The sequence below is a fragment of the Cebus imitator genome, unplaced genomic scaffold, assembly GCF_001604975.1.
Source record: "Cebus imitator isolate Cc_AM_T3 unplaced genomic scaffold, Cebus_imitator-1.0 Scaffold4, whole genome shotgun sequence".
Taxonomy (NCBI): domain Eukaryota; kingdom Metazoa; phylum Chordata; class Mammalia; order Primates; family Cebidae; genus Cebus; species Cebus imitator.
Genome location: NW_016107319.1, coordinates 1,334,171 through 1,346,459, shown reverse-complemented (window position 1 = coordinate 1,346,459; position 12,289 = coordinate 1,334,171). Strand labels below are relative to the sequence as shown.

The window sequence follows — 12,289 nt, the reverse complement described above, 5'->3', positions numbered from 1 at the left end:
GTTCACATGGCCCAGGAATGGAGTTTGGGGGCCCTGGAAATAGCTGTGGTGATGGAGGTCAAGGTTTTGGTTTGCTGTAGTGGGTACGCCCACCTCCCCATCCCCACATGATGACATCCTAGCATTTATGAGGCAGCTCTGCTCACCTGGCCCAGGGACTGGACTGTGGTCCACAACTTCAATGCATCTGAAGCGTTGCCCAGGGAGCGTGTTAGAAATGCAGATTCCCTGGCCCCATCCCTTGAAGACTCTGATTCTGTAGGTCTGGGGTCGGGGCGGAGCGGTGGAGGGCGCTGTAGGTTTTGCCTAAGGGTGAGTCTAAATCTGGCTCGCAGGTAAAGGATCACCATTCCTAAGGCAAGCAGGTGACACTGTCGGCAAATTTAGGTGAGACTTCTTCTGACCCACCCCTATACCGGAGGGTTGGTTGGGCTCTGATTTGGATACAGAAGGAAGGCCGGCGGCTACACCTGCTTCTCACTTGGCACTTGGGCTGCACCTCTCAGGAAGCTGTGGTTCCTCTCCTGCACTCCACCTCACCCCTTCCCCCCACCACTGGCAGAGAGACTCCGGCGGGGCTTGGGCCAGCTGAGACCTATAGGAATCACATCCCCAGAGAACAGCTTTCCCAGCCCCTCATCTCATCCCATCACAGCCCCATGGTTAAGAAATGTCCTGCCCAGCACTTCTGGATTTGAGCATTGCTGGATTTTTGCTTGTGTCTTGTTGAGACTTTTGAGTGGGCAGCAGTTCTGAATACCAGCCTTCACAGTCTATTCTCTGATCTCAAGAATGCAAAAACTCTTCTCTCTTTTGGATTTTTTTTTCTTTTTCTCTTCTTTTTTTTTTTTTTTTTTTTTTTTTTTTTTTTTTTTTTTTGGCTTTTAAAGGAAACATTACATTTGCTAGAAAAACCTCACAAAAAAATAATGATTATATACAAAATGGTTATCTGAATGTGGACTCTGTACTGCAGAAAAGCAGCCCAGCTCCAGAACTCTATTTGCGCTTCCTCAGTATCAGGTACATCAGGCCGCTGATGAAGGTGCAGGCGAAGGCCACCCACGCCAGGATGTAGGAGTAGCCGTAGCTGCCTCCTTCGGTCAGGTTATAGAACTCCGTGTTTTTCTTGTGAATGTCTTCACGCCTGTCTGTATAAATGGAGGCCGCAATCATGACACACAGACCTGTCAGGAAGAAAGGTGCATTTTGAATAAGTCATGGACGAAGTGCACTCTGGCACCCAGGGACATACAGCCAGAGTTGAAGACAAACTTCAGCTTTTATTCTTTATGTTGTTTGTTTGTTTGTTTTTGAGACAAGAGTCTCACTCTGTTGCCAGGACTGGAGTGCAATGGCGCGATCTCAGCTCACTGCAAGCTCTACCTCCCAGGTTCAAGCGATTCTCCTGCCTCAGCCTCCCAAGTAGCTGGGATTATAGGCGCCCACCACTATGCCTAGCTAATTTTTTGTACTTTTTTAGTAGAGACGGGGTTTCACCATGTTGCCCAGGCTGGTCTCAAACTCCTAACCTCATGATTTGCCCGCCTCAGCCTTTCTAAGTACTGGGATTACAGGTATGAGACACCAGGACTGGCCTATTCTTTATTTCTTATTATTTTTTTGTAGAGACAGGATTTTGCCATACTACCCAGGCTGGTCTTGAACTCCTGAGCTCAAGCAATCCTCCTGCCTTGGCCTCCCAAAGTTCTGGGATTACAGACGTGAGCCACTGTGTGCAGCCTTAAGCTCTTATTATTAATAGGCATTTATTTTAGTCTCTTGGAAAAATTACAACTGATATTTTGTGGCAGGACATTGCCACCTACCCTGTAGCTATTGTGCTTCCCATTCTTGCTAAGTCAACCCAGCTTTGTTTGGGCAGCCACGTCACCATCTCAGAGGGTGAACATAACTGGTCTAAGCAGAGGTCTACAGACGTGCCCTGCAAAGGGCCAGACGGTAAGCAGTTTAGGTTTTCTGTAGGCCACAGTCAAACTACTCACGTCTGCCACAGAAGAGTGACAACAGCCATAGACAATACAAAAATAAGTGGTCATGGGGGTGTTACAATAAAACTTTATTTACAAAAACACGGGCCAGGCCAGTTTTGGCCTATAAGCCATAGTTTGCCAACTTTCTTCTTGGCAATCTAGTTCCTGTTTACTTGTTACAGATGGGTCACTATGTGTCCCAGCTCTGACCACAGAAAATCTTGAGTGAAAAATATAACTTCCTGGGCGGAGCATGGTGACGCACGCTTGTAATTCAGCACTTTGCAAGGCCAAGGCCAGTGGGTCACCTGAGGTCAGGAGTTTGAGACCAGCCTGGCCAACATGGTGAAATCCTGTCTCTACTAAAGATACAAAAAATTAGCCGGGCATGGTGGTGGGTGCTTGTAATTCCAGCTACTCGGGAGGCTGAAGCAGGAGAATCGTTTGAACCCAGGAGGCAGAGGTTGCAGTGAGCCAAGTTTGTGCCATTGAACTCCAGCCTGGGCAACAAAAGCAAACACTTTGTCTCAAAAAAAAAAAAAGAAAAAAAAAAAACAAGACTGCCTGAAAAGAGAGAGATGAAGGAGAGAAGAGAGAGAAAGCTTTTTTAAGTTGCTTTATTTTCTCTTGCTGACTGCTTTAGACATTGTTGGATTAGGATGAAATGTCTGGAGTTGCGGCAGCCTTTTTGGAGCCATGAAGAGATCAACACCAACACTAAAGATGACAGAACAGAAGGATGGAATGAGTGGAAGTGCTTGACGTTGATGCTGCTAAATCAGCTCCAGAACCTTCCACCTCCAGAGTACTTGTCATGTAAAAATCGTAACTATCTTTGCGGCTGAAGTCACAGTTAATTGGATTTTGTCTTGGATACAGCAAAAGCATCCTAATTGTAATACTTGTGGTTCTTGGTCAGATGCAGTGGCTCATGCCTGTAATCTCAGCACTTTGGGAGGTTGAGGCGGGCAGATCACTTGATGCCAGGAGTTCAAGACCAGCCTGGCTAACATAGCAAAACCCCATCTCTACTAAAAATACAAAAATTAGCTGGGTGTGATGGTGCACACCTGTAGTCCCAGCTACTTGGGAGGCTGAGGCATGAGAATCACTTGAACCTGGAGGGCAGAGGTTGCAGTGAGCCAAGGTCACACCATTGCACTCCAGTTTGGGCAACAGAGCAAGACCCTGTCTCAAAAAAAAATAAAAAAAAGAAATATTTGCAGTCCCAATATTTAAGGACATGAGTGCTAAGATGAGGTTAAGTGCTGTGGTTCTCCTTGTGGGACTGTCCTTCAAGATGCCCAGACATTCTCTGGCCAGGGACCGAGTAAGCAGACAGTCTCCGCCAATCAGACTCTCACTCCTGGAAACTTGAATATAAACAGTCAGCCTGTCAAGGTTCCTTGATTCTGAATCTCCCTGAAGCCGCTGCCTGTCAGTTGCTGGTGCCTGAGTCTTCTTTCCAATACCTAGTTTTTCACCTTTTCCTTTGATTATTGCAAGCTACCCCCGGAATTCCATCTCTCACATGCGTTCGAGTATCTGCTGCTTGTGTCTAAAACTCCCTGCCTGATATGGCATCTAAACACTCTGCAGTTTGAAGCAGAACTGGGAAGGCCGGGTCTTTGGACCAGAAAATGGGCAAAGGAGCTGGGGAGAAGAGGATGCTATGGAAGGAAAATGAGGAGATGTGACTTTCATGCTAAAATGCGGGGGGAATTTTCTTCCTAAATATATATGTATGTATGTATATATTAGGGTAATCAATTTTAGCTAAGTGGCCTTACAGATAAACAGACAAACACAGACAATAGCAGAAAATAAACTTCAGAAGCTGGGTGCAGTGGCTCATGCCTGGAATCCCAACACTTTGGGAGGCTGACCTTGGTGGATTGCAAGAGCAGCCTAGGCAACATGGTGAAACCCCATCTCTACAAAAAATACAGGAATTAGCCAGGCATGGTGGCACATGTCTGTAGTACCAGCTACTCAGGAGGCTGAGGTGGGAGCACTGCTTGAGCCCTGGAGGCTGAGGCTGCAGTGAGCTGTGATCTCACCACTGTCCTTCAGCCTGGGCAACAGAGAGATTCTGTGAAAGAAAAGAAAAGAAAAGAAAGAAGGAAAGGAAAGAAGGAAGGAAGGGAGGGAGGGAGGGAGGGAGGGAGGGAAGAAAGAGAGAGGGAAAGAAAGACAGAAAGAAAAGAAAAAAGAAAGAAAGAAAGGGAGAGAGAGAAAGAAAGAAAGAAAAAAGAGAAAGAAAGAAAGGGAAAGGAAGAAAGAAAGAAAGAAAGAGAGAGAGAGAGAGAGAGAAAGAAAGAAGAAAGAAAAAAAGAGAGAAAGAAAGAAAAGAAAGAAAGAAAGAAGGAAAGAAAAGAAAGAAAGAGAGAGAGAGAGAAAGAAAGAAAGAAAGAAGAAAGAAAGGAAAAGAAAGAAAGAAAGAAAGAAAGAAAGAAGGAAGGAAGGAAGGAAGGAAGGAAGGAAGGAAGGAAGGAAGGAGAGGAGAGGAGAGAGAGAAGGCCGGGCGCGGTGGCTCAAGCCTGTAATCCCAGCACTTTGGGAGGCCGAGGCGGGTGGATCACGGAGTCAAGAGATCGAGACCATCCTGGTCAACACGGTGAAACCCCATCTCTACTAAAACTACAAAAAATTAGCTGGGCATGGTGGCGCATGCCTGTAATCCCAGCTACTCAGGAGGCTGAGGCAGGGGAATTGCCTGAACCCAGGAGGCGGAGGTTGCGGTGAGCCGAGATCGCGCCATTGCACTCCAGCCTGGGTAACAAGAGCGAAACTCCGTNAAAAAAAAAAAAGGAGAGAGAGAGAGAGAGAAAGGGAAAGAAAGTAAAAAAGAAAAAAGAAAAGACTTCAGTTAGTAACTGCCTAAGCCCCCTTGCTCCCCACAACTTAAATGACAGGATTCAATTGCCTTTAATGGGGTCGGTGAGGGTGGAGGGTTCATGCCTCTAACTGGCAGATACAGAGACAGTAAAGGAGGGGGATCAGGCACCTCCTCGCTACCTCGCCCGGGGTCCTCGGGAAGGTCACATTCTCCCTTAGGCCTCATTTGGTCTGGGTTATTGTTCCCCAATGCTTGGCTCAGGGACAAGAGTACAAATCCCCAGGCTCTAACCCTGCAGACTCTGATTCAAGAGGGCAGGCTGGGGCCTTGGGAGTCTGCACTTTAGAAAAGTCCCCAGAAGGGCTGTGGTGGACTTGGCAGGGCAGGGGAGGAGGGGTCTCAAGATAAGTGACCCTCTGGAGTCTTTTGCACTTGAAAACACTTTCATTCTCTGCCTGTACCTAGAAGGGTGGTATCCGGATGTCCAGTTAAGATGTCACAAGGGGAGAGAACGCTGAGTGTGACCAGCCACCCCACTTTGCCCTGGACTGGGGTTTCCTAGGATGCGAGACTTTCCGTTTATTTTACTTTATTTTTTGAAACAGAGTCTCATTCTATCCCCCAGGCTGGGATGCAGTGGTGATACGGTTTGGCTGTGTCCCCACCCAAATCTCGCCTTGAATTGTAATAATGCCCACATGTCAAGGGCAGGGCCAGGGGAGATAATTGGATCATGGGGCTGGTGGTTCCCCCAGACTGTTCTCGTGGAAATGAATAAGTCTCACGAGACGGGAGGGTTTTATAAAGGGCATTTCCCTGCACACACTCTCTCTGCCACTGTGGAAGAAGTCCCTTTGTTCTTCCTTTGTCTTCCACCATGACTGTGAACCCTCCCCAGCCATGTGGAAGTGTGAGTCCATTAAGCCCCTTTCCTTTGCAAATGACCCAGTCTCAGGTATGTCTTTATCAACGGTGTGAGAATGGACTTATACAAATGGTACAGCACCCCACAGCTAACTGCAGCCTCCACCTCTCAGGCTCAGATGACCTCCCACTCCAGTCTCCTGAGTAGCTGGGTCTACAGTTGTGCTCCTCCATGCATGGCTAATTTTTTTTTTCTCACTATGTTGCCCAGGCTGGTCTTGAACTCCCGGGCTCAAGCAGTCCTCCTGCATCGGCCTCCCAAAGTGCTCCTGCGCCTGGCCAGGACTTTTTGGTTTAAAACAGATGTTCCCAGGCAAACTAGAACAAGTCGTCACTGCACCTCGCTGATGACACATCTCAGGGTCATCCTGAGGGCATGGCAAGTTTGGACTTGACCCTCGCCCGTGAAGTGGAGGGCGGGACGGAGGTGGCAGTTATGGTGGTGACAGCCAAGCAGCCTAAGTTGGCTCTGACACCCAGATTACTTGCCTTCATTAAGCCACCTGTTAACTCCTGATTGAAAAGCACCCTGCAAGGGACTTCTGCCTTTTGTGATCAGAACACTTTAAATCATCACTGAGAAACAACAAATGATCATGCTTGGCTTCTTACTTCTGATCTGACTTCAGCCTTGCCAAAATTCCTAAGCAGAAAAAAAAGGCTCTGAGACCTCTGCTTCCTCTGAGTTCCTCTAGGACAGAGGCAGTGCCGTGTTCATCTCTTTAGCCCCTGCAGCCAGCACGGGCCTGAAACCTGTTGATGGCTTCCCATCAGCTTAGGACAAAGACCCCAAATCCTTTCTAAGACCTGCAAGACTCCATGGGGTGTGGCCCTGCCTGCTCTTCTGGCTCATTTCCCACTTCCCACTGCGCTGCAGCCCGACTGGGCAGCTCTCCACCCCTCGCATCACAGGGCTTCTGTCATGCTGTTCCCTCCACCCAGGACGCTATTCCCTCCTCTCTGTACTGAGACAGAACACTGTGGACAGCAACTTGTACTCACCCTACAGATCCTCTGGCTTCAGGTCTTCAGGACGCCTTCCCTGGACTCCCAACTAAATCCAAACTCCCGCATATAAAACGTCCCACTGCAGTACGGCATGCACGTGCACACACACATATAGGTAAGCACACAGCACTGCACGGCTGCCAATTTCTCCTTTCCAAATCCTCCCTCCTCCTGGTGGCTGGGAAGGAGTGCTTACTCCAGAAAGCCCCTCGTTAGGGAAGCCAGTCGACTTACTTACATGACATTAGCTGGATGATGGAGGTTAGCACAAACCTCTCTCCCTGCTTCAGGCGGAAGAGCTGGAGCAAGAAGATGAAGAAGGCGATACAGCAGAGAATGGTGGAGAGGATCATGGTGGCCTGCACCGCCTGCAGCGTGGAGTACTCTGCGGGAAAAGGGCGGGGGCGCAGGACTGAGGACCTTGGCCAGCCGGCACTGCAGGGTGCACAGTGACCCCAGCAGCTCCAGAATGGGGGTGACAGGAGGCAGACAGGTAGGGGTTCAGGCTGGCATCTACATGGTGTGAGCACAAGGGAAGGCAAAGAGTCTTCCAGGCCCCTGCCCCTCACCTACAGGGTCCGTTTGACAGCACAACCCTCGACACCCTTATTTGGAAGACAGAGCGAGAGGACCACCTGCTCTGCATTCTTCCTGGTCTGGGTCACGGCCTTCAAATGCTTGAGTCATGAACAGGGCTTTTTTTTTTTTTTTTCTGAGATGGAGTCTCACTCTGTTGCCAGAGTTGAGTGCAGTGGTGTAATCTCAGCTCACCGCAACCTCCAACTCCCTGGTTCAAGCTATTCTCCTGTCTCAGCCTCCCAAGCAGCTGGGATTACAGGCACGCGCCACCACGCTCAGCTAATTTTTATATTTTTAGTAGAAAAGGGGTTTCATCATGTTGGCCAGGATGGTCTCAATCTCCTGACCTCGTGATCCACCCTCCTTGGCCTCCCAAAGTGCTGGGATTACAGGCGTGAGCCATCATGCCTGACCAGGGGATTCTTTTAAAGTACTAATCCCAGGTTCCAACGTGGTAGATTCTGACTCAAGAACTCAGGATGGGGCCTTAGGGGTCCACATTTTAGAGAGGGATTCTCACAGACCTGGGGCTCATGAGACCGAGTGACCTTGTGGAAGTGCTCTGCAGACTCCATAGTAGCCTGCAGATTTCAGAGGCTGATCTTAATCAAATAAGTGATCTTAATGGTCACTACCTACAAAGAGGAGGAGAGCTCCTTTCTTTCAGGTCAGCCTTAACACAGACTGGGGTGTAAGGGTTTGGGGCTCAGTACAGAGAAGTTTCAGTGGAGAAAGGAGGTGTGGGGTGGAGGGTGTCACCTGGGGGCAGGTCACAGTGAAGCTATGTGTAGAAAGCTATGTGGTGTAGGGAAAGCGTCCTGCACATGGGTTACAGCCACCTTCATGGGCCTCAGTTTCATCACCTGTAAAATGGGAATACTTTTTTTTTTTTGAGACAGAGTCTCACTCTAACACCCAGGCTGGAGTACAGTGGCACAATCATAGCTCATTGCAGCCTTGAACTCTTGGGCTCAAGTGATCCTCTTGCCTCAGCCTCCTGTGTAGCTGGGACTACAGGCATGTCTGGCTAATTAAAGAAAATTTTTGTAGGGACAGAGTCTCTCTATGTTGCTCACGCTGATCTTGAATTCTAAAATGGGGACACTAATAGCTCCTCCCTCACTGGGCTGGGAAGGGAGGGAAAACTCATCTATGTAAGGGGGTTTAGATGGTGTAGGCAAGGTGGGAGTCCTGTTTAAGAGCTGAATGTTGGGCGGGGCATGGTGGCTCATACCTGTAATCCCAGCACTTTGGAAGGCTGAGGCAGGTGGATCACCTGAGGTCGGAAGTTCGAGACCAGCCTGACCAACATGGAGAAACCCTATCCCTACTAAAAATACAAAATTAGCCAGGCGTGGTGGCACATACCTGTAACCCCACCTACTTGGGAGGCTGAGACAAAAGAGCTGCCTAAACCCAGGAGGCGGAGGTTGTGGTGAGCCAAGACTGCGCCCCATTGCACTCCGGCTTGGGCAACAAGAGCGAAACTCCAACTCAAAAAAAAAAAAAGACCTGAAGGTTGAATGTTACCTCCAGGATGAGGCCAAAAGACAAGGAGAGGGAACAGTGTTCACGCAGCACAGAAAATCTAAGGAAACACCTTCCTTTTACTTTTTTTTTTTTAATTTTGCAGTTTTACCTGAAAACTCATTGGAGCGAACACAATCTGTAAGTGCTTAATGAAACATTTAGAGGCGTGGATTTAACTCATCCTGGCTGCACATCATGGTTACTTGGAGAACATCTACCCTCTCCCCCAATTCCTTATGGGGAGCAAAAGGAGTCAGACCGGCTCCCCTCTATCACACACAGCACATGACCCCGTTCCTGTGAAGCCCAGGAACAGGTGGAAGTGAGTGATAGTGACAGAAGTCAGAAGTGGTTGCCATCGGGGCAGAAGGCAGTGGCAACTGTGTGGAAGGGGGCCCAAGGAACTTTCTGGAGAGCTAGGAGTGTTCTCCGTCATCTTTTGGATGGTGGTTACATGGATATTTATACAATTGTCAAAACCCATCAAACTGAGCCCTTAAGAAGCCTGCATTTCCTTGTTTGTAAATTATAACTCCGTTAAAAAAGAAAAAGAAAGAAAAGAAAGAGAGAGAGAAAGAAAGAGAAAGAAAGAAAGAAAGAAAGAAAGAAAGAAAGAAAGAAAGAAAGAAAGAAAGAAAGAAAGAAAGAAAGAGGAAAGGAAAGGAAAGGAAGGAAAGAAGGAAGGAAGGAAGGGAGAGAGGGAGGGAGGGAGGAAGGAAGGGAGAGGGAAAGAAAACAAACCCAGCAGGCTCTCCTGAGATGAAATACATCAGAATGTCGGGCATGGAGACCAGAGACCAGGCATCGGGGCTTTGTAAAGCCACAGAGGAAATTCCAATGTGGGGCCAAATGGTGACCCTCTGGCTTACAGCAGTACTTCCCAAATCTGCCCAGTCCCAGGGATCGATTGGGATTGCTTATTAAAAATACAGATTCCCAGGCCTCTCCCCCTGGAGATTCTGCTACCATTGCCCTGGAGTGGGGACCAGGAATCTGTATTTTCAGCAACAAGTGACCCATGATGGGGCAAACGGGAAAAACATGGCTTTAGGGGAAAGGATGAATATATGTTCCTAGAACAGGGTTTCTCAAAGCTGGGGGGGGTGCAGGATGTGCCCACAAGGCAGCCCCTGAGATCAGTGTGTGTGGAACCCAATGAGGACGGGAAACCACAAAAACTCACTGAATGAAAGGGATGCTCACTTTGCTCTGTTTAAATTCCTCTAAGGGGTGGGCGCAGTGGCTCATGCCTGTAATCCCAGCACTTTGGTAGGCAAAGGTGAGTGGATCACCTGAGGTCAAGAGTTTGAGACCAGCCTAGCCAACTTAGAAAAACCCCGTCTCTAATAAAAATACAAAAATTAGCCTGGCGCGGCACACAACTCTAATCCTGGTTACTCAGGACACTGAGGCAGGAGGTTAGCTTGAGCCCAGGAGGCGGAGGCTGCAGTGAGCAGAGATGGCACCACTGCATCCCAGCGTAGGTGACAGAGTGAAACTCTATCTCAAATAAATAATAAATAAATAAATAAATAAATTCCTCTAAGGACCTCAAAGAGGAGTTCTCCACTTCCTCTAAGGATCTCAAGGAGGTCCTTCTCCACCGGCTGCTTTAGTGCTTTAAAACACCTGCTAATATCTAGGTATTTTAGGTTGTTTGTTTTTTAACATGGAAAGGACAAGAAGCTTCAGGAGGCTTCAGGAGGGAAGTGTGTCTGACTAGACTGTAATAACATCATTGGGCTTTCAATCTAGTATTTTCAGAAAGCTTCCCTTCTTTTATGGCAAGTGATAGTAGTTTATCACTCATGGGAGGGACGTGAAGTTCTCTTTAAAATAGACTTATGGTTTAGGAGGACGAGGCAGGTGAATCGCTTGAGCTCAAGAGTTTAAGACCGGCTTGGGCAACATGGTGAAACCCTGTCTCTACAGAAAATACCATAAAATTAGCTGGGTGTGGTGGCACACACCTGTAGTCCCAGCTACGCAGGAGGCTGAGGTGGGAGGATCACTTGAACCTGGGGGGCAGAGGTTACAGTGAGCCATGAATGCACCAATGTACTCCAGCCAGGGTGACAAAGTGAGATCCTGATTCGAAAAATAAAATAAAATAAAATAAGACTTATGGGCAGGCACAGTGGCTCTTGCCTATAAATCTAAGCACTTTGGGAGGCCAAGGTGGGAGGATCACTTGAGGCCAGGCATGCGAGACCAGCCTGGGCAACATAGCAAGACCCTGTCTCTACTACATAAATAAACACAGTAGATTTATGTACAGAAAGTGGGCTATTTTAAAAGTAAGCTTTTTAAAGTAAAAAAAGTTGACAACCTTTTTCAGTAGAGGGATAGACAGTGAATATTTTAGGTTTTGGTCTCTTGTCAAATGTTCTTTTTGTTTTGTTTTTAGGGGTGTGTGTGTGTGTTTATACAACTTTTAAAAATGTAAAAACTGTCCTTAGCTCCTGGGCCAAACAAAAATAGGCCCTGGACTGAATTTGGCCAGTGGTTCACCAGCCTGTTTTAAGGAAAAATAAGTAAATAATCCCATGTGGAAGATGCAGAACACAGAGGCTGGGAAACACAGCCACGGAGTCCAGCAAGCCCTCCCAGCTGGCCTCGCACACTGGCGACAGCTGGGGCTTGCAGAGCACAGGGAAGGACGGCTGTCCCAGGGCCAGAGGTTAGCATGACCGATGAACAGACTGAGACAGAAGGGAGACCGATGCTGTTCCGTGCTTACAGGCACAGGCTTTAGAGTTGGTCACATCTAGACTGGAATCCTCTGCCTACATCATTCACTCCTGGCTATGTGGCCTTGGGTAACTTAACTGCTCTACGCCTCAGTTTCCCCATTTTAAAATGGGGCCTATGGTCCCTGCCTGACAGGGCTATGCGATCATGTATGTAAAGGACCTAGACATGCCTCACAGCAAACTTTAAGTAAACGGTGACTTCTACTGGTATTTTTGTTGCTTTTATGATGAATATGGGTATTGTTACTGAGTGTGGTGGGAATCTGGGACCCAGGGCATAGGCTCCTTTGCTCCCTAACAGGATTGTCAGATTTGGCAAACAAACCAAAACAAAAAAGACAGGGTGCTCAGTAAATCAATATCTAATAGCAACAAATAATTTTTAGGCCAGGCACGGTGGCTCACATCTGTAATCCCAGTACTTTGGGAGGCTGAGGTAGGCAGATCGCTTGAGCCCAGGAGTTCGAGACCAGCCTGGGGACAACATGGTGAAACTCCATCTCTACAAAAATTGCAAAAGTTAGTGGAGCAATTTGGTGAGTGCCTGTAGTCCCAGCTACTTGAGAGGCTGAGATGGGAGGACCACTTGAGCCCAGGAGGTCAAGGCTGCAGTGAGTCATGATGGCGCCACTGCACTCCAGCCTAGGTAAAAGAAAGAGACC

General features: G+C 48.1%; 1 protein-coding gene across 2 annotated transcripts in view; it reads right to left on the bottom strand.

Annotated features, from left to right (window-relative positions):
• Positions 1–840: 840 nt before the first annotated feature.
• Positions 841–12,289, bottom strand: part of EMP2 (epithelial membrane protein 2) — a 54,916-nt gene continuing 43,467 nt past the window's right edge. For both annotated transcript variants that reach the window (XM_017533535.2, XM_017533544.2), the window contains exons 4-5: positions 7,004–7,150; positions 841–1,187 (exon numbers count right to left, since the gene is read on the bottom strand). In XM_017533535.2, the coding sequence (XP_017389024.1) occupies positions 1,000–1,187; positions 7,004–7,150 (335 nt within the window). In that variant the 3' untranslated portion in view covers positions 841–999. The remainder of the gene's footprint in view (positions 1,188–7,003; positions 7,151–12,289) is intronic.